At 36.1% G+C, this 22,537-nt stretch overlaps 1 protein-coding gene across 1 annotated transcript in view; it reads right to left on the reverse strand.

Moving 5' to 3' along the window:
• Positions 1-21,484, reverse strand: part of LOC108117127 (heparan-sulfate 6-O-sulfotransferase 2) — an 82,325-nt gene extending 60,841 nt beyond the window's left edge. The window contains 2 exon segments of the mRNA XM_041819000.1: positions 19,538-19,976; positions 21,413-21,484. Of these exon segments, the coding sequence (XP_041674934.1) occupies positions 19,538-19,723 (186 nt within the window). The 5' untranslated portion in view covers positions 19,724-19,976; positions 21,413-21,484.
• Between the last annotated feature and the right edge of the window lie 1,053 nt (positions 21,485-22,537).

The following is a 22,537-nucleotide window of genomic DNA, read 5'->3' on the forward strand; positions in this document are numbered from 1 at the left end:
GGCATACTTATTTACAACAGACTTATTGTTGGAAAACCCCGGAAATTGTTAATTGAAAAAGTTCAATCTCAGACTATTATGTTTTTAATATTTCGGAGAAAACTTTTCAGTTTCTGAGAAAATCAAACTCCCATCATAAGTAGACAACAATGTTGCTCGTGCCACGTCATTAATGCGAAAAAAGTGTCAAAACACACAAAAACCTTTCTAAGCCTGCCTGTTCACCTCTCCTTCGACCGGTGGAAAAGCCCTAAAACCCCCGAGGAGGAAAAGCGTGAAGGAAAAGCAAAATGTTGCTGTTACACGTGCCAACATCAGCGGAAACGTCAACGCGAGCATCGACGTAGACGCCAACGCACTTGACGGAAAATTTGGCAAGAGTTGTAAAATGGTTGCAATGTGTCTTCTGACATATATATGTATATATGTATATGTATGTATATATACACAAAAAAAAAACATTGTCATTGAAACAAATTAAACAATTTAACTCCAAGATAATTATTATTTTAAAATATTTTTTTTATAATTTTTAGTAGTTTTCCTACAACAGAAAAATATAAAGAAAAAGCCCCGACACCATCAATATTTAGGAAAAATAAAAAGGCTTATAAAATAAGTAAACAAGTTAGTAAATATAAAAATATTATTATCATATTCATGAAGCTCATCGCTTAATTAAATTATGATTTTTATAAGGTTTTTAGTAATTCATTGTTTAACGTTCCAAAATTAGGCCATTGTTCTTTTTGAGTGCACCCAAAGGCCAAATCAGTAGCCAGAGCAGGCACGGCATGAAATTAGAGGAAAGTAGCTAGAAAAAGATGCTCTGTGGTGCATGGCCTGCGGTCCGGGCTGCTAGCTACTTTATGCCTTCCGTGCTTCCTGTGTCATGTCGGTTGACCGCAAAATTAAATTACAAGAAAACCCCAAAAGCGAACAACATGACCAAAAAGAACGAGTTGTACCAAAAAAAATAAAATAAAAAGAGCCAACTAGGAAAAGAAGAAGAAACGGATTTGAAAAACATTCAACTAGGACAGCCAAAGTCGAAACAATAACCAAAAACTGAAGGCAATGGGGAACGGAAGACACAGTGCCGGTCGGACAGGACAGTCCCAAGTTGGGAACTCGGTTTCCGCCGAACATGGTAATTACGTGTATCCAAGCTGAACTGGCCCCTTACACGTCATCACATTCTGACAATGACAATGACGACGACGACGACGACGACTCTGGGCCATTAGTCCAATTTCGGTTTGGGTTTTTGATCCAACACTACTACTCCCTCACCATGCCGCTCAATTAGCAATTAGTTTTATTTCAATTCAGTTTACTTAAGTACTAAAGCCCCAAACCCCCGTACATACCAGAAAAATAGGGATTTGTCTAACTTTTCCAAGTACTTAAAAGCTTAAGGTAAAAAAAGTTTTTTTGGGTCTTCAGTTTTTGCTTTTCATTTAAGTTTTTTGGGTCACAGCTTTGTCAAATGGCTTGTAAGGGTTGTGTCGTCGGAAAGGCTAGTAGAAAACAAGTTCAAAGGTATTTTCGTTCGGGCTTACAAACTTAATTATAAAATAAAATGAGAAAAAAAAGAGTTAATGATTGAGTGGTTTCTAAAGCTTCTTATTTGGGATTTTAATTCCAAAGCCCCAGAAATGTCCTTAATTTGGACTAATTAATAATTTCAACAATCGTTTAAATAGAACCTAATTAGTTTGCACTATGAAATTTTTATTTCAAACTAATGACATAATATTATTAGTGTAGTAAGTTGGGAAGTTGGCTTATAATTTTCTATAATTATTAAATCTTAATTTACTTATTTACTTATCTATTTACATTTTCCCTATCTTCAACTCTTTAAAACTATCTAAAAACACTCCCTAATTGAGTGGGTCCTTATAACCAAATAGCAAGTCATCTTCAACCAACACCCTAAACACAAATCCATATGTAGATGTATATGAAGATGAGACAAAAGATTCAAGTTGGCCTTCGTCATTGTCGGATTTGGAGCTGGAGAATCGGATGAGTCGGGAGTGTCGGCGCCATCAGCACAGGAAAAAAGCTGCCACATTGTCGCCAATAATTCAACGACAACGTCGGCGGTCATAAACGAAATGATTTATTAGCTGGAGAAGGCAGGAGATATCAGGACAGAGAGGCAAACCAACTCAACAAGCCGCTTAACGCGTCCCCACGCCTCTATATCATCTCACATATATGGATATATATATATAACTATATATATAGATAGATGGATGGCTCGATGCTATCAATGCATATCGGAGAGATAAAGTATCATTTGCAATCGACAGAGCATGCCACAAAATTTAAGTAAATATGCAATATAATTAATGACATTGTGGGGAATATCTGAGTTGCTGTTTTGTTTACTTACTCTTATTACTGATTTGCCTTTTTTTCTGTTTTTTTTTGTGGCAGTGTCAACCCGTCAGCTTGACTCTAAATGTCTGTCTAGTTGCGGTGACGGTTTTATCGCCCCAAACAGTTTGCATATGCTTAACACATTTTCGCACTGCGAGCTCTGATATTTGAGATTTTCTAGCCAACTTTTATTCGATTTTAATGAGTGCCTCACGAAATGACGTCGAAAATCTGGCGCCAGCATAATTTTTTTTACGGATGTTTGATTTTTGTCCTCTGCGCCTTTTTTTATGATTATTGTTTTAGGCCATTTGGCGTCAACTGAATAAAAAATGTAAAAGCTTTGTTGCTGATTTTCAATGGCCATTTGGTAGTATGTATCTATCTATTTCCATTCAAATATGTTTTCTACTTAAAAGGGAACTTTGTTTGGGGTCAGGGCATTACAATATTGTGCTTACATCTCTTTAGCATAAAATAAAAAATTAATTAGGTTATCAATTATATTGTCAAACCACCCGCATATTTTTGCCTAATTTAATCACGAAATTTAAATACATTTTCGTTTGGCAAGTGCGCAATGTTGTTTGTTTGCCATAAAATAATCATATTATTTTGTTATCAATTATATTTACAAACAATCCTTAATTATTAAGCTAATTTAATTATAATGTTCGAATGTTTTGTTAGTGGAATTACGCAGAAAATGTTGGCAGCCAATAAATTAAGCCAACTTTATGGAAATATCGAAAAGTTATAGTTTAGGTTGGCTTATGGGCAGCATTAGTTTATGGATTTTATTAGTACACTGTACTCTCTTATTTTATGGGCTAATGGAACCCTTAAATGAGTGTTTTAAGACATTTCGTATACTCAATTATATGATAATAACTGAACGCAATTTAGCAATTTGTGCCCCAATCAAATTTACACATTTATCGACTGCATAATTTACGAGCCGTCTAATTAACCCAACTCACAACTCGCAGCTAGCAACTAAAATTTGCACCCGAAAAGAATGTAAATAAGCCGCAATTATGGCTGCTGCTAATTGAAGCAAAAAGTCGAGGAGCAGACGCAGTTTGCTGGGGAATATTAAAGCCCTATGCGGAAACTGTGGCGCATTGTAAAGTAGGTAAATAACCAGCTCACACTCACACACACACAGGTCCATGAATATTCCTGGGCCATTATAACAATTACTTGCACTTGCCCCTTTTGCTGGCATGGCCCCAAAAAAATAAAATAAAATAAAAACTACGTATATGGACTACAAAAATTAACCAAAAAGTGGGCGAAAAGTAGAGTAAAGAGTGGAAAAGTGAGTGAGGCAAGTCAAACACTCAAATGTTTGGGGCAAGGCGAAGGCGCTAAAAACCCGAACACACTTTTGTGGGTAATGGGCTTTGGCAAAGACTGCCTGTCGTCCGCCCTATTTTCCCCACTTTCCCAACAGGCTTTTCGTGCCATGCGGCGTATGTGTAATATCGTGCGGTGCAAGTGCATGTTGACTTTGCTACCCAGTGTATGTCTGTGTGAGTGTGAACAAACAATATACACACAGATATAGACACACACACACACACACACACAGTACATACTGACCTACATCGATGCCTCAGCTGAAGCCCGCATTTCCTACAAAAAACGAATTTTCCTTACGCAATTCCTCTTTTTTTTCCCACCCAATTTTTTTGTTCTTGTTGTCGGCTGCCATTCTTTTATTTGGAATTTTCCAAACCGATGGAGGTCAGGGTAAAACAAAAAGAAGAAGAAGGAGAAATAACACCAAACCGAACAACAAATTGCAAGCCTCAACGAGTATTTAGTTAATGGAAATTATTAAAAATGGAAACTCTCCCCGCAATAACTCAGCCGAATGGAGCGCCTATGATGCAACTGCAAATTGTTTTCCCTTTCCACGAGAAAATCCACAATGATTTTCCACCAGCCTTCCCGTTTGACTGCCGCCGGATTCACTGACTTGTAAAAAAAAAGATGCATTTTTTATTGCTGCCTTTTGAAAGGAGGTATTAAATTGAAAACTGGTTTCATTTTCCCGCAAATATTTGTGTTTTTGGTTTTTCTTCTGTTTCATTTTTAACATGGCCAAAATTCTATTTAAATATGGATAAGGTTTTTGTTTTTCTACCTATGCATGTTGAAAGATTTGCATCTGCCCTTCAATTCGTTTTATTATTTATGTCGCAAAAGAGTTTTTTAGTAATGTATGCTATAAAAAGTGGATTTAAATATTTTTTTTTAAGGATATGACTTGTGAGGTTCTTACTTTAATAACAAAGAAAGCAAACATTCTATGAATAATTATGCAAAATATTAAGAATTAAAGAAATATAAAAAAATAAAAGAAATAATTTTAAAAAAATAATTTAAAAAAAAAATAATTTAAAAAAATAATTTATTTAAAATAATAAAATTTAAAAAAATAGATTAAAAAAAGTATAAACATAATAAACTTCATTCGTTGTTTCCACTTTTTCTCTTTAACTATAAAGTCAAAGAAATTTATAAATCTATTAACCAAGACATAAAATTTGTTTTTAAAGTATTTTAAGGCTTAAAAAAATAATTTATTTATTAATTTTTACTAACCCCAAACTAAAGCCCATCCTGGCATCTTTACAACTTTGCCCCATATTGATACAATCTGGACGCAGCATTCCGCCTAAATAGAATCTTTGCCATGGATGGCAGTTAACATTTTTGTTGCCGCCAGTCTTTACTCTAACCAACTAAATTAGCCACATGCCATAGACATGGCCTATCCGTGGCTATCGTGAACATATTTTAGCCCAAAATTACTTAGAATATTTTCGTGTCTGCCTCGCCATGAAATGAAGCCTCGTGATTGCTATCAAAGGGATGGCTGAGGGAAGGCGACTTTTTTGAGCCCACCAAAGGCTGGAGGACTGAAAATTATCCCCCAAAAAAAGTTTTTTGAACATTTTTTGAGGCAATTCGGTTTTTTTTTTTTTGTTTTGTTCATTGGCGTCGTCTGTGAGGCTGTCGTAAACCAGGCGTAGGCTATTAATTTTATCACCGGGCCAGGTAGAAAAGTCCTGGACCAAAACCTAGCTGCCGCATGCCGTTTTACAGGATCTCCCCCCTAGACCAGGATGGGTAATTTTAATAAAATTTTCGTACTCGAAGCGTGGAGCTAAAGCTTTTCATAATGTAGATTTTATGCTGATTCAATGTTTTCTTCATTTCTTTCGGTTATTTTTGGGGTATGTGAGTGAGTGGCCCAGATTGAAGTTAGGCGTGGCGTTAAATTAAAGACGTTGCAGGTGGCGGGGGCACCAGAAATTCTTCGAGGCTTATGTGCGCAGTCAATTTGTGTTAAATTTTATCAATCGTCGGGGAGAGAAGAACTTTAAGCATAAATCTCTTTAACTACCTCTCTCTCTTTTCTTTAACTCCAATGGCTAAAGTATCTCAGAGATACATACTTCCTCCATAACAGGCAAAAAGTTATGAATATTGATAAGGTCGAGAAAGGTGAACGAATCGTACTAGACGACGACGGCCCACTGTTCCATAATAAAGCCCCTCTTGCCAAGATTGAGTTTTGCGCCTCATTTGGGATTACACCACCACAAAAGCCATCCCATCTTATCTTAGGCCGAAAATTGCTTTTAATATTCAGTCGTAGAAAATTAGTTTTATGTGCGAAATGTTTCAGAAAAGGTGAAAGGTGAACGAAAGAGTATGGCCCTCTTTTGTAATGAAACGCAGCTGACGGAAAAAGGTGGGTCGTATAAGCAAATTACTAGATGTCGTACGGGTTAATTGAATTGCCCCACGGAGGACGTCACGTGTGCCACTGATACGACATTTTGGGGCAAGTTCGTTTAATATTCAGGTGGGAAATTTCCTTGAATTTGACTTTTAAGATTGTTAAATGTTGTTTCTGAGAGACGAAATATTTTAATTGGTTTGCAAAGTTAGTTGAAAGTTGGAAAGATACAAAATTGCCATCTGATTTGGTATTTCTTTAAAATTGTTTTTTGTAAAATTGTCATTCAGTCAACATTAGTAATCTCTACTTTATTAACTTATGTAAAAGGTTCTCTGTTTATGATTTGGTTCTTTAGGTGATTAATTCTTTAATGAAATACCTTAAAACAATTTCAAAAAATATATTTCAGTCTTCAAATCTGAGAATAATATAAATGTGACTTTAATATAACATTATAATGAATCTAAGCATCTCTTAACTCTTACTTTAATTATCAATTCATATCGAACTTCTCGTATCAACAGCAAGCACTACAAAACGTTACCAATAAAATGTGCAAAATCATTATAAACTATGCAAAGCACTCAATTGCATCAAGAGGCAGAACGGTTCCTGTACTTGGTAATTACTTGGATCCATTCCAGATTTCCCCCTCTTCCTCCCTCCTGCCAAAGCACTTTGAGTAGTCAGCTGAAGCAGCTGCAGCTGCACTTCAACACTTCCCAGGCATGCAAATAATAAAGAACTAAGGAGCGAACAAGAAGAGTTGAGGCAGGAAAAGTGAAGAAAGGCGGGAAGAAATGTGGTAAGGGAAAAGCAAACAAACATAAAGAACAATTACAGAAAAGCTTATCGGCAATTAAAGAAACGCGCCCCACGGAAGCCGCGTTGCAAATGCAAATTGTGGAAAATGCAAACTCTTCACTTTTTGCCCCAGGTCAGTTCCCCTGAGTGGAGTGGCAGCATTGAGTTGAATGAGGCGCTGAGTTGAGGAGCTCTAATCACTTGCTGGCCATTAATTGTTGTACAAAATGCCTCCTTGGACATGCAACACATGCGATAATTGTTGCAGTTTTTATGCAATTTAACGCACAGCTCATCGCGGCAGCAACAACTTTTCAATTGTTGGCGACAATTTGCAGCTTTATGGCATAATTTATGCAACGTTAACGGCAAAACGGGGAGTTGTGATGTGACATGTCTGCTGGCAATTTGAATTAAGTGTAGTTAATGTTGACAAACGTCGTCTGTCCGGCCTGAGAACAATGTATCCCACTCGGCGGCGGAGTTCACTGGGGCGATTCAGTTGGGAGACATGCGTATATATATCTATATATCATCCACTTATCCAACCCCTATATCTAACCCCCGTTTTAGGGTGCCCACTAGATGCTGACAACAAGATGGGGACACTCTAAAGTGGAATTTGCCCAGAGCCACAGACAACCAAACATGATTGATGGATGCTCTGGTCGAAGAGAGTACGAGATTAAGATAATCGACATTTGTATAATATAATTTCCCCAGTCCTAACGATGATCTGCGGGTTAAGTGAATTTCAAGGAACAGCCATAACTACACAAATTGAATAAATATTAATAAAGTCAAGAGTTAACGGATGTGTGGCTAAACTAAATGTACTACACTCAATAATGGTTGATTGATCTAAGTGGTTGCTAAGACAGCTACTTGAGCTTAGGCTATCATACCAATACATATATTTGTAGAATTTTCATCTATCAAAGTTATCTTAATTTATGTCTTGACCATATCCATCTAAACAAGTCAAAAGGCTTAAGTGCTTTATGATTTCTCTGCTTAACATTTTTACAAAATAATTGCAATCAATCACTTAATTGTTATAAACTTTGAGTTTAATCTCTCAGTAAACGTATATTTAAAATTTTAATTTATTTTGTAATCTCCTTCTACTTAAAGTTCATTTAATTAAATTCAATTCGTTCACTCTATTAACTAATGAAGCCAACCTTATCCCAGCTATCTTTTACCACTTTGAGTTTACAGTCCACAGGCACTTTAATCATTGCAATTAGCTCCGCTTCATTAGAGAATTAGTTCAATTTAATGCAGGTTAATAAAGTAAATTCTACTCAGTAAACAATTTTATCAACAAACAACACAAAATGATGCCATCAGCCATTGTTTCCTATAAAAAATGAAACATTACAGTAAAAAACCTAATAAAATAGTAAATATTTCCTTAATTTAAGTTTACTTAAACCATCTCCTTTACAAATAATGCTTATTGGTTGGAATTTTTGATACCTGAATATTATTTTTATTTCCCTCTTAAAAAATACAAGACACGCTCTAATACTTTTGAGGAGCATGTGCACGCCCTTTTCGGCCCTGAACGTTGATGGATAAATAGAAATCGATATTTCCTTCCTGATTTGACACCTTTCCGTTGTCATTGTGGCAGCTGATGTCCTTCTTGGTTGCACTTTCAGGTAGATGTACTCCACACACACAAACACACAATTGTCGAGCACAAACACTAGACATAGCCGGCCACAAAGAAGGTCCGGGAAAATCAATAGAAACAAAGCCTAAGCCCCGGAAGGCTCTCTCTATATATGTATATAGTATAAGTGTGTGTTTCTATATGTGGGTAAGGGTCTTGTGGGGACTGCAAACAATGGACACGTACCACAGGACACGGCCAGATCTTATCCGAAACTCCAGGCCAAGAGTTTGGGAACGGAAAAGAACGTGTTAATAGATATTAGGCTGGTTGTTTGTTGGCCCTGTTCGGAGGACAGGAAATCGGGGCGTGACTGAAATTTCTAAATACTTTTTTTCAATTCCACCCAAAAATTTGAAAAGCATATTAACCTGTGGATTTTTGTTTCCCATTCTCCTTTTTTTTAGAGAATCAAAGTTGTTAATTTTATTGAACATATCCGTATGTATGTGGCATGCATAATTTCTTGGTTATGAATTCTACAAAAAAAAAAAAGGAAAAGAAAAGGTCAGAACGATGGGTGGGGTAGGGGCAGGAATTTCTAATGTTCTTTGCATGGCCAATGGTTCTCAATTGGGTTCGACTTCTATTCAATTTAAAATGCGCCACTTAAACGTAGTTCCTCTTGAAAACCCGTTGCCGCCACAGCGCCATCGCCGGGTTGTCTATTTTCGTAGCCCCACCAAAAGTGCAATGACATTGCCACATTGCTAAATTCATTGGCAGCCCATGCCAATTTTAATTTCTCCTCTTTTTCCTTCTTGCATCTCTTGTTGCGTTGTCTCATTTCTTTTTTTATATATTTTTTTTTTTAGTTTTTTATTTCTGTTGCCTGAACCCGCATTCGTTTAGCTCTCAAGTGACGACAAACGACAAACGACCGAATGCCGAATGCCAAATGCCACGCCAGGCAGTCGGAGTCAACGGAGTCAGCTTCACTCTTCGTTCCACTAAACTGCCTCAAATGCCGCGTGACGCATAGAGACGATTTAATTCTTCTGCCCCTCGTTGAAATACTCTATCAAGGGGTGTGTTTCTAGTCTATAGAGACTTGATGATAGGCCTCGAGAATGTCGAAATTGCTCAACAACAAGACCTTGAAATCGAATTATTCTTATCAGTATTGCTTTTTATTCAAACCTTTAATTGCCCGGAGGAATTAAAAAGCACTTTAAATTTGTTAATGATAATTTTACATTCTATTAAAAAAGCATTATCTTATCAATCTTTTTTAGACTTGACACTAATTTAAACATAACCCTATGCCAGCACCAACTTTTAGCACAAATATTTATAAAGACTAATCTTTTTCTTAGGGTATCTAAGGCAGTTCTCTTGTCAAACTTTCTTTTTCCCTGGGTTTTTGTATATATTTTACATATTTTGCATGTCTCCTGCAGGGCCTCAACGCCTCGTTGGCCGCCCATTTGTCCAGCTCTCCGTGTTCTTACCCTGCCCCATGATCCCCTGATCCCATCCCACTGCCATTTCCATTTCCATCTCCATTTCCAGTTCTAGTAACCCCAGAACGCATTTTAAAACTGCAACAGAAACACAAACAACACATCGGAATTGCATTCATATTCATGTGACAATTTGCATGAGATACAATGAGGCCATAATATGAGTAGAAGTCACCATAGAACTTTTATTCTTCCTATGCTGAAAAAGCAATTTTTTCTAATTTATGTCCCCCATTTAAATGAAACGAAAGAGGAGAATCAACTTTGCTGAATGGGCGAAGTTTTTGGCACCAATACAAGAATTATTTTTGTGGCAGATTAAGAAGAAAGTCGTTTGTTTCAAATTATTTTTGGAACAACTGCTGGCAATTGTAATTATGGCAGTGAGTTGGCGACGGGAAAACAATGACAAAACATTGTGATTTATATTATTTAGAATATATATTTCATTTTTTTTTTTTTGTTGGGAATTTCTACAACCCAGTTGCATCACCCTAAACCATATTGCATTACTAACCATGAATGATATGCTATATACTCGCCTAACTATAATGTATTCTTCAGATGAAAAGGAAAAATCCGAGAATAAAGAGTAAGCAAAACAAAGAGAAGGACAGAAGCTGCTTCCGTTTGGTCTCAATTGCATTTCTGTGTTCTCATGTGCGGTCCATGTTCGGTTTTGGGTCGCTTTCGGTTCGGTTCGGTTTCCCTTGCCTCAGATTTTGTCAACATATGTTCAACATAATCACAAACAAGCTAGGGTATTACTTTAACACAAACATCATCGAGACAGGAGAACAGAACAACAACAAAAAAACAACAAAAATCCAAAGAGCCAATGGAGTGGGTCCTGAAATTCAATTTGCTGCATTTGGAATTTAATTTGAGGAGATCCAATGAGTTCGATTGAATCTCTTTCAGTTTGTGTCTTCTTTTTTTTGTTTTCCTATTGTTTGTTGGCCACTTGAGCGGCTTATGCTAAATAGGCAAACACATTTTTGTAACAATTCAGGGCAGTCAGTGCCTGCTTGGAAAGTCTGAAAAATCTGTGGCATCTCGTAGCTGTCTAAGTGGCCCATTCGTTATGGGGCGTTGAAAGTTGGCTGCACTTTTTGAAGTTGCGATGATGAATTGTTTGAAGCACTGCCAGACGGCAGCTGCTGATGGCCTGTCGGTCAAGATGAAAAGATGAGAGTGGCAAATGCTATCTATTGAACCATAACAGATAGTCAGATTTCCGAACGAGCAGCAGTTTCTTGGGATCCATTAATGGGTTTTGGTTTCTATAAATACACTTGCGCTTCTTGGGTATACAATATCTATCTGGGAAATCGTTTGATATTTCCATATAAATAGCCTTCTCATCACACTATTGACATTTTGCAACGCTCCCTCAAAGTCCTCGGTCAGCTCGATTTCTTGAGACGATTTACGACTTCCGTGAAGCACTTTCAGTGGCCAGCAGTAGTATGCAATCGGCATTCACGGAGTGCCACCGATTTAAATATACAAATCCTCAGACATACACCTAAACGTCTAGAAGCCTGTGCGTGTTTGATATGCAGTTCATGTCTCGAATGTCTGCATTGATGGAAATTGCAAGAAGTATCCAAGAAGGCGAAAGAGATATACAGTAAAGCCCTACTCGATTAGATTTCATTGAAATTACAACATGGATTTAGTCCAGTGAGTGGAATTCGAATAAGATAAGATATTCATCACAATTGAGAAATTTTAGCTCATTTATAAAGATATTGAGATATATTTCCTATATAAACAAATTTCAGTCTTAAGAGCTGACAGTTCGCACCTTGGAAGTACTACTGTACCCTCAAACATATCACAAACAACTCTCTCACATTGGAAATGTGAGTTTAGGGGAGGGCATTGGGTTAAAAAGAAAAACCTAGGGTGAGATGGATATGAGATGGATTGAGGCGGTGCTGGTGGTGGTGATGAAAGCCCACTCAAATCTGACTGGGTGGTCCAAGGAGAAGCTAATCTGATTTATCAGACTGAAAATAGATTTTGTGCAAAAAGAAAAGAAGAAAACTCAAAGAGGATAAGTAAAAGATATTCCAATGAAAACGAAATTTTAAAGATTGAAGCGGAATAAGATGCTTTAGAATTGAAAGTGAAATGTTTGCAAATGAAAATGTGAATATAAGATGTTTGGGCAATATTAATATCAAGAAATCCACCAAATGCCCTTCAATTAAACTTCTTAATTAAAGTTCTCATATCTCTGGAACCTCCCACTCACACACCATAACTAATTAAATTACTCCAACACTTCAGACACAATACTGTCATTAATTCCAGCTAATTTGCTATGCCCTCTCTACCAAAACACACCCAATTAATCACCTACAGAAACCCTTCATAAATCAAAAGAGTGAAAAAAAACCTCTATTAAGGATATCCATATTTCTTACGGGCATATATATACTAAGTATTTCTTGAGTTCAAGTGCTGGGAAACATCAAAAACATGTTTCGGTCAATAGCAATTCCTTTTTTTTTTGTACTTCAACCATTTTTTTTCACTTTGCTTGTCGCTTCCACTTGAGCAATTAATACGTGAGTAAACTGAAAAATGTGTCAGAGATGCGGCGGAGTGGGAGCCACTAAGAGGGTGTCGTTCAGAAGGCGAAACAACGTCTCAGCCAAGTGCAAAACAGTGTTTAAGTGTTGTATTGTTACCAAAAAATGAGGGGTGATTTCGAAGGTTTCGAATAGGATGTACTCTGTAGTTGTAACTCCTTTAAGTCCACATAAAATCCATCAAAAATATTAGCATTTCACAAATTCGATTAACTTTTTTGCTAATTTTATGATTCCCTATACTAGTAATTGATTTTCAGAAAATTGATATTGTAACCAACCATAAGAAATCCCCCAACATCATCATACCCTAAACAGTACCCAATGAAATAGCAAAACAACCATCATAACATTTGGAGTGTGCAAAAACTTCAGATTGTTTCTCATCTTTGGGCTTCTGTTTCCAACGTCTGCCAATGGATTATTTTTATCACAGCTCTGAAAACCCCCTCGCATAAAGAACGAAGAAATGAAGAAGTTAAAACGAGAAACGAGGGGAGGCACAAACGTACATAGATAGACAGAAACCATAAAGCGAAACATTTTGCAATTGCGAAACCCAAACACGCCTCTCACATTGTCACATCATTGTTGATCTATATATATACAGACATAGATATATATATATATAGAGTAGACAATAAGAATGATTGTAATTATCACTGTCATTATGGCGACGACGATGATTGAGTTTAGAATGTGAAGAATTATATATATATAGCATTTCACGCAGAATAATGAATTGTTGTTGGGTTTTTTTCCCAACAGAGCCTCTCTGTGTAGATGTACTTAGAAAAGTATAGCATTGTCGAAAATCTGCTCATATTTCAGTCAACCAAGCGGAAATCCTTTATGCCCCACCGCTCACTCATCACAGACACCCAAAGCATCGCCCCCTTTCCCTCATCGTATAATAAATACTAACGGTTTTTGCCTGGCTTTTCCCAGCCCAACTCACATTTTTGCAGCTCGTTAAATAGGCGACAGTCGAGAGCAAAGTTGCCCCTCTTTTCCCGCCTTTAGACACTCTGCATTCATTGTTAGTCCGTAGACTAAGTTGCTTGGGTTTGGGCTTGGGTTTGGGTTGCATTGTGTGAAAAAGTTTTAATTGGATGCTTATTACACAAATTTGCTCGTTTTCTTTTCATCTCTATAGCACACACACACGTTCGTTTTTTTATACGTTGGCAATGGTATTTGTATTTGTATTTGTTAGTTAGAAGCCAAATGGCCAGAAAATACAAAAGTGAAAAGTAAGTGAGTTTTAATGTTTTATTGAGGCCAATAAAGTTGTGGAAAATGTCTGAAAAACATTTGCAATTGCCTAAGTAAATGATGTGGGTAACAAAGCTAGAAGTTGAACATCAAAACGAGTTTATTAAATATTTTTAATATTTAAAATGGATGCTGAAAAGTTACCATTAATTTTAACATTGCTTATAATATCTTATATCTAGTTGTGGCTTTAGTCCAATATTTAAGCTCAGAGAATAGCCTTTAGCGCTGCTCACAAAATTCAAGTTACATTTCATTGTGACATGAATTTCTGCAACGAAATGATAATTTACCTTTTGCACCATCCTATCATTCGCATTGCATAATGCTGAGCCCAAAATAATCCAATTAGCCAGGACTTAAATGCACATGCTGCTGGTGCTGTTGCAACGGCGAAATGATTCCAATTAGTATTACAAAACGCTAATTGCATTTTACAAAACGTTTGAATTGAATTTCTAATTGCCAATTGCTGCGGCACAATGATTTTGCACATAAATGAATAATTCTAAATGGATTTTGAAACGCCCAGAGTGGCAAAACAGACGAATGGAAATTTTGTAAAATTTCGTTGACGGCCCAGCACATCTGTTACCAACCAACTGATGAACAAAAGAAAATTCGCCAAAATTTTCACTATTCCTCATCAAATAAATCAATTTGCTGTATTTAAGGCATCGCAAATTTTGATTTATTTCTGATTTCTGACACTATGAAATGAGTTTGTAAGGAAAATAGCACGATTAAAATTTTAAATTCCAATTTATGCCGAACGGTAACGTTTGATCCGTTTTGATGAACTTCCCTGAGGGCATTGAAAAAATCCATATACATAGACGGTGTCCTATCTACCTGCATTGCCATTTAAGATCATAAACGGCTATCAGTTTACAGCGCTTTCAAAACATCAGAGCTCGCTTTAGAGGCTCAATAAAAGACAGTCACGAAAAGAATAGACGATGGCTACTTGATGCTCTTTAAAAAGGTTTTTATAATGATTTTTAATATCTACTGTAAAATGTGGAAGAAAATATATACGAAAAGATCTCAACATCTTAAGTGCATTTTAATAATCTGTAAACTATATTTGCATAACGATTTATTCTAATAGGTTAACCATGAGTTTTTTATACATACAAAATAGTCCCAAAAACATAATGTCTCTTATAAGCACCTTACCCAAGCACGTACACCAAATTATAAGTTAGCGAGACAAAAACCAAACCTGTTTTTCAGACAAGAAAAAAAAAAGGGAGAATCGCCGAAGCAAGTTGGGCTATCAAAAAACTTTTATCACAAAGAAAAGCTAAACCAGTCAACGGGTTTTATTTCGGGCTTTTGTGGCTGGCTAATTTGTCCAGGGGTTCTCGATATTCAAGATGTTGCATCCTTTGATATCTTTTTTGGGATGGGAAGACGGAGATGATATCAGAGCATCTGATTTGCAGGCTGACCATTTTTTTTGATCTTTTGCGCACGAATTAACTTCAAACAGGCGTGAATAATGCCCTGGTGATCTTTTGTCTTTGGCGTTTCGGGAATCTGGAAATTCATTTGCCCCTAAAAACGAGAGGCCACATTAAAGTGCCGCACCCGCCGACTGCCGCCTGACACACTTCCCCCGGAACTGAACCTTCGACAAGCTTTATGACATGTGCGGTTTGAGTTATGACCGGCTCTTGATTTTTTGCGGCATGTGCTTGAATTTCTTGATCCCCCTCTCTCCTTTTGCCATGCCACACATACATATTTCAGATGGCTGATAGTTTAATTGGTCTGGACTTTATGTGTTTTGCGGTTTTTGTTTGCCCGTCGTCTTATTTCTGGGCCGCTTTTGTGCTTGTTTTTTCTTGCCTTCTGTAGCTACTGGTCTTTGAGTTCAGCGTAATGAAGACGTCACATGGCAGGCATATTAATGCTAATTGATTATGCCAAAGTTCCTCAAATAGTTAAGGCAGCTCGGCAAAACTTATCTTGATCGCGCAGCCCAAAACAATTAAGGCAATTCTCTGGTGGGTTTATTAACTTTTGTCACAAAGCCCCCTGAAAATTCTAAGAAAAAGCCACACAACGAGCAAGTTAAAACAATAAATTTCCTACAAGGCTGATATTAAGTCACATAATAAATCGTTTACACGATCACCACCATTTAGAGTAAAAGGTAATTGAGACATTTAAGACGCAGCAGGGCCTCCATTTCCCCAGAAAGATTTCGGTGTATCTTGTAGATTTATAAATCTTGTGACAAATCAGATAAAATTTTTTACGAAATTCCCAATAAAAATCTCTATATAAATCTATAAATCCCACACTCAATTAAATTGATTAACGCTGCCATAAAACAAGACGACAATAAAATGCAGGGAGCAAACAAATCTTGGCTAATAAAACGCATAAACAAAAAACCAAAAAGAGAAATGAAATGTATTCATGGACTAAACTTTTTATTACCCCAAAGCTAGAGCCAAAGTTTGGCACGATCTAGCCTCGGTAACGACAAGTGTTTTGCAGTTTTAATAGAGACATAAAAACAGTTATAAATACAGGAATTTCATACACTATTCATTCCCCTGTAATTTGGTAAATAAACCAAAAACCAAGACCACAAAAAAAGTTAAACAACAGACATAGATATCCGAGTATTTGGGAAAAAAGACGCCATAAAAACTCGAAACAAAACATTTTCATTGTGGATTGCGGGTGCTGGGGGTATAAATTTCGGAAAACAATCGGCCAAACAACACCAAAAAAAAGTCAGTCATAAATAGTTTTCATTTCATTAGCTGCGCTTTGTGAATTGGCCCGACATTTGGGCAACCACTATTGCAACAAATATGAAAGCTGAATATGCAAGCGTGCTGAAATAACAAACATTGCCTCTGTTTATTCAATCAGGTAAACCAAAGAGGCCAAGAAGAGTATCGCTATAAATAGAAAAACACACACCTGTAATTGAACTTTTGGACCCTATTCGAAATATTGCGTAAACAATTACAGATGGAACGTCACAACAATCACAAAAATCCTCTGACCACAATTTATTTACAAATAAAGAAAAAGCCAAAGAGCCACTCGAACAGCGGCGTTTAATTAATGGCTCTTTATCAAGAGACTGAATAAATATTCAGTGATTTAAAATTTGCATAAATTGAAATAAATAAAACCAAATTAGAAAGAAATACAAAATTAATACAAGAGCTGCTGGCTGGTTGGCATGAAAAGCTAAAATATCATTGAATATTCAGAGTAAAAGTCAATGATTTTGTTTATGTTTAAGTGGCCGATAGTGTTTACACATTTGTGGCTACCTTAGGAGAGGTAAAGAATTCGGAAATATGAGTGGTAAATAGATAAAATTGACAAATTTATTAGCATTTTTATATGCTAAAGGCTAGCTAATAAAGAAGTATTATCTCAAATTTAGTTAGCTATAAGATAGATTGAGAAAGTTCCTCATTTTTAAAGAGCTTTGAAGAGCTAAGAGCCGATAAGTCCAAATATAACTCAATTTACAAGTTTAAAAGGTTTAAAGGAACCATATCGGCATTAAAAAATGTAAAGCAATCATTTAAACCAAAAATAAAAGTGTATTTTTACAAATTTTGTTCCTTCTTTTGTATCCTTGAATATTATAATTCTTTAAGAATTTATTTAAGTATTTAGAGACCGTAAAAAGAACCCCCACAAGGGGTAGTAAAATTTCCGACTTAATGATCTAAAAAGGAGATAAGAAACGCAACCCATATTTCCCCAAGGCAAAACAATTAAAAATCGCTTGTAATTAATCAAATAAAGTGCCAAGAGTTCAAGTACTTTGGGGAATCCAAATACTACCACCGAGTCTAGAGTAATTTATGTCCAACTTGGCCCATTAGGAATACAAATCTGAGTAGCCCCCGGAAAATGGAACGCCTTCACATCCGAAATAATAGAATAATCTGTCTATTTTCCATTGGACACGCAACGCCAGAGACTCATTTTCGTTTTTGGCTTTCGCCGCACTCACTATTCATTTAAGCATGTTTTTCTGCTATGGCGCGTACAACTAATTAAGCTATTTTTAAAGAAAAGCGAATTTTCCAACACACGCACATGGCATCGGCAGATGGGCGTGCCCACGCCCTACTCGTCACTATGTCTGGCAAGATCGCGTGCGTAAGAAAACAAAACAAAAAAAATGAAGGAGTGGCAGCTGCGCTCAATTAATGTCATTTCCCAGCTATTTCAATTTGGAAAATATTTCATAAACACTGCAAGCAGCCTTGCCAAAAGCCAAAACAAAAAACAGAAATCCAAATTAGCAGAGACTATATCTATAAAATAAACATTCAAGAATATATGTATATATCTATATCGTAAACACAGTCATTTGACATTGAACTCATTCTAAAAGTCACGCCCACTGCTTTTTTTTGGCATTTGGAGAAGAAACGAATTTATTTTTTGTTTAATTAAAGATCGCCAAAATGAAATTGAAACTTTTTTCAACATATACCCGTACATATATATAGAAATCATCAAATACAGAAAATATATCGAAGTTTTGCGCCTGCAATTGGAAATTTATGACCTCCTTTAACGAATTTATCGAAGCTAATATTAGAGATGACTGGCACGAGCTGGATTAATTGTTAAATCTACATTTTCGAAGCAATATCCACACAAATACCACACAATATATATAGCAAAGTTGAGTTAATACCGTCTGGTTTGGGTTTATGTGTCCCCAGGGTAGAATTTAATGCGCTGTTTTGCCTCGGTTTGGTTTTTATGGCCCACGAATGCACTTTACACCTCGGCCATTAAATCATTCATTAAAATAAGGGGGAGGAAGCCTTATTAGTCCCCGGGATTAGACAAATTTCAATCAAGCTGGTTCGTAAAAGATTTATAGTTCCAGACTGAATATGAATTGTGACCTAAATATAGTTTTATATACACATTTAATGTTACAGATTAGACAATTACAAAAAGGGCACGCGTGTCAAGGATTTATGAATGATGAAAAGAAAAGTAAACAAAATCGTTCTATACAGAACTTTACTATGTTACATATTTCCGAATCTCATTCAGGGCGAATTTCTTTAGCACCTTGACGTAAACAATTTCCGATTTTTGAAGGCGCCAACCGAAAGTCTGTAAACAAAACTTTTTGTTTTTGTCTAATTAAAGCTCACCAAAATAGATAAACAGCAGTCAGTGGAGATTTTTTTCTATATATTTTATGAAATCTGCGTGTAATCCGCTGGGAAACATTCCAACGCATATTTTTTTTTATTTTTTGGTATATACATATGAATATATGCAAACCTCGAGCTAATAAATTTATTGATGAGCCGTAGGAAAACAAAAACGGGTTTGGTCTACCAAAAAGAATGAATGGTATGGTCTCAATAAAAACACAAACGGCAAAAATATAAATTATGAATTTTAGCATTTCGCCAATGGGTGTGCTAATTTGCATTGGCGCCAAGGGGCAGGAATACAACGAAAACACAACAAGGTAATAGTAATTTATGGCTAACGCAATGAGAATTAATAAGGGGGCTTTGGGCCTTACCTGATCTTGACAAAAGTATCCGAATCCGATGATACCGGCTATGGCCAGAAAGAGACAAAACACAATGATTGTTCGTATTTTAGAGCGCGGTTCCATTTTCTTGATTTCATAAACTCCACTTGGTAGCAATAAGGCAAAATCACTATCGACTTGAACTGATACGTTCTTATGCATATCCACGGGCATGTTCCATACCCTGGCCTCCCTGGAATCCTCCCGTGGAATCACACTAAATCATCACAGGTCCAACCGTATCGACTCGAACCCGGTGTCGGTATTGGTATAGGCGTACCCAAACCAGACGCGATTCGGAAACGAGGCCAACTCAATCATACTTCAGTCGTTGCCCGATAAGAATTCTGAAAATGGGAACGAACTTCTTTAACCATTGCAAGCAGCACGGAAATGAGGTTTCCTTGTCTCTAGTTTTCCAGTAGCTCTGCAAATAGATTAAGTGAGAACTTGTTAAGTGTGATTTTATATTTTTTTAGGGAGCACTTCAATCACGAGTAGTAGTAGCACTTGACCGGGTAGCGATAAGGAGGGTCTTTCAAATTACTTATCTCTTATCTAGCCACTTATTTAGTAAGTGAAAGCTTTTCAAACCAAAACATAAATAAATCAAAAGACCTTAATTATACATCTGACTGATAATGTGCTCAGAATTATAAATGTCACTTTAATTTCCATATTTTTTAAGGGAAAACCTAATTACACCTAAAAAGATCTTTCTTATCTTGAAATCTGACCCTGTTTTTTATTAGCAAATTGTTAAGGAAAAATGTAAAAGGGAAGAGGTGTACAATTTTTTTTGGTGCATTAAAAATAATCATTGTTTGTGTGGGAAATCTTGAAATGAGGCTGCACAAGCAAAAACTACCTGCAAAATAAATAGCTTACAAATAAAATACATAAATCAAAAAGTGATGAAGAAATCGTAGGATTATACATAAGTGAAAAGGTGACAGGCAAAGTAATGAACTCAATATACACTAAACGAAATAAAATAAATATAATAACTCTATTAGCTTAACATGTAATCTCCAATTAAATTTATAGTTTATAGAAAGGAATTGATCTGTTATAAAACCGATGTGTGACTGATAAAATAACATCAAATTGTAAGCTAGCCATAGTTGTTTAAAATGAAATTTCACAAATATTTTAGACTTTCCTAGACAGCAATGAATATTGGTATCAAAAAATCAAAAAATTAGTTGTAACAATTCGATAGAAAAGTCATATTTTCAATACATTTGATAGAAAATGAAAACACCTTTGCTTTATGGTTCCCTAGATAAGAAATTGTTTGCTTATCATAAACCGCTTTATCGGAGCTAGATATTAAAATAACAACTAACCCTGTTCAGCCATACATATTCGTCAAATAATTTTTTTTTTATATTAGCAAATGAATATGGTAGTAACAAATATTTTATAAGAAAATTTAACTATGATCATAAATTATTTGTTGGTCTAATATACTGATGGATTATTGTATGGAGTACCAATAAGTTCTCCGAATTTACTAAAATTTAATTTTGGAATGCAAATGGGATTATATATTGCGGTGCAAGTAATGATAATATATATTTTTAAGAATATTAATTATTTTAAAGTCAAATCAACACTAAAGCGTACATAAGTCGATATAAAAACTAGTCAGGCTATGAATATGATCAGGATTATACAAATTACTTCAGTGAATTTTTTAGTTAAAATCGAATAATTATGCATTATACAAAATTGTAATTAGTTTAGACTTCCAATGAAAACTAAGGTTTTACTAAAATAATGAGAATTCGTAATTAAAAAGCAACCTCAACTAAAAGTTAACTCCGGGAAGTGTATTTACATAAATATAGAAAAACCCACCTGACTCGCGATCGGTAGTCAAAGTGACGCCCAAACCGCTGCTGCTACTCTTTTTTATGTAGGCGCTTTAGTTTCGCGATCGTTGCCACCGGCGAGACTGTAATTGTTGTAAACAAATGGAAAACGTTGCTTATTGGCAACTTGGCAAAAATAAAAAACAAACCAAGAGACAAGAACAGAAATGCAGATGTGGCGAAACATGTTGCCAGGCAACAATAACAAACATGCTGTGGACACATGGCCGTTTAAATCACTTGGCTGTACTCTAAAATATACTTAAAACCTGCTAATTGCTTAACTAAATTATCAGTTTCTCGGCAACAGTGACGTCAGGGCAAAGAGAATAATTATAATAATAGAATCAAACGATTTAGCAACATTGCATTAAAAAAAACACACAAACAAAGAGGAGCAACAAAAACAGAGAGAGATAAAGCAAAAGAGAGAGAGCTGAACCAGACAGAGCAAGAGGCAAGACAACAGCTGTTTCAGTTGGCTAAATGTGAATTTGCCAATTTGAACGAATTTAAGCAGATTTTACTCACTTTTCACGGGCCAACTGGCGAGTTTGTTGACTTTTCACAATAGTAGCGGCGTTACACGTTTATTTATTTACATTTCTTGGCGATTTAGGCGCTTGCACGCTTACTTAGCGCGCTTTCTGCTTTGTGTCACACATTCTGCGACGGCCACATAAAAAAGCCCGCAATTAGCACTTGCGTCTATTTACAACTATCTTTAAGATCGTTTCCCATGCACTTGCACTGTTCACCAGCTAATGTTTGGTAATTTGTCACTTTTTCTGAGTATTGCGTGTGTTTTTTACGAATTTTTGGAGAAAAACAACGCGGAATTAACGACGACGTCTGTTTTCTTCGAAATCGGCGAATGAACTGACCAAAACGGATTGCGCAAGTTGGACAGAAGAAACAGCTGACTGGGCTGCCAGACATCCGCAGGTGTACACCCGTCATAGGACTGGCAACGCTTGCATCTATCGATACAAAAAATTGTTTTTAATAAATATTTATATTATTCATTTAGTTTTTTGATTCTTGATTCTAAAGTAAATCTTCAGAGGGTATTAGTAAGTGCTTATTGGAACTTCTTTTATTATATTAAACA

Source organism: Drosophila eugracilis, unplaced genomic scaffold, assembly GCF_018153835.1.
Source record: "Drosophila eugracilis isolate 14026-0451.02 unplaced genomic scaffold, ASM1815383v1 contig_440, whole genome shotgun sequence".
Taxonomy (NCBI): Eukaryota; Metazoa; Arthropoda; class Insecta; order Diptera; family Drosophilidae; genus Drosophila; species Drosophila eugracilis.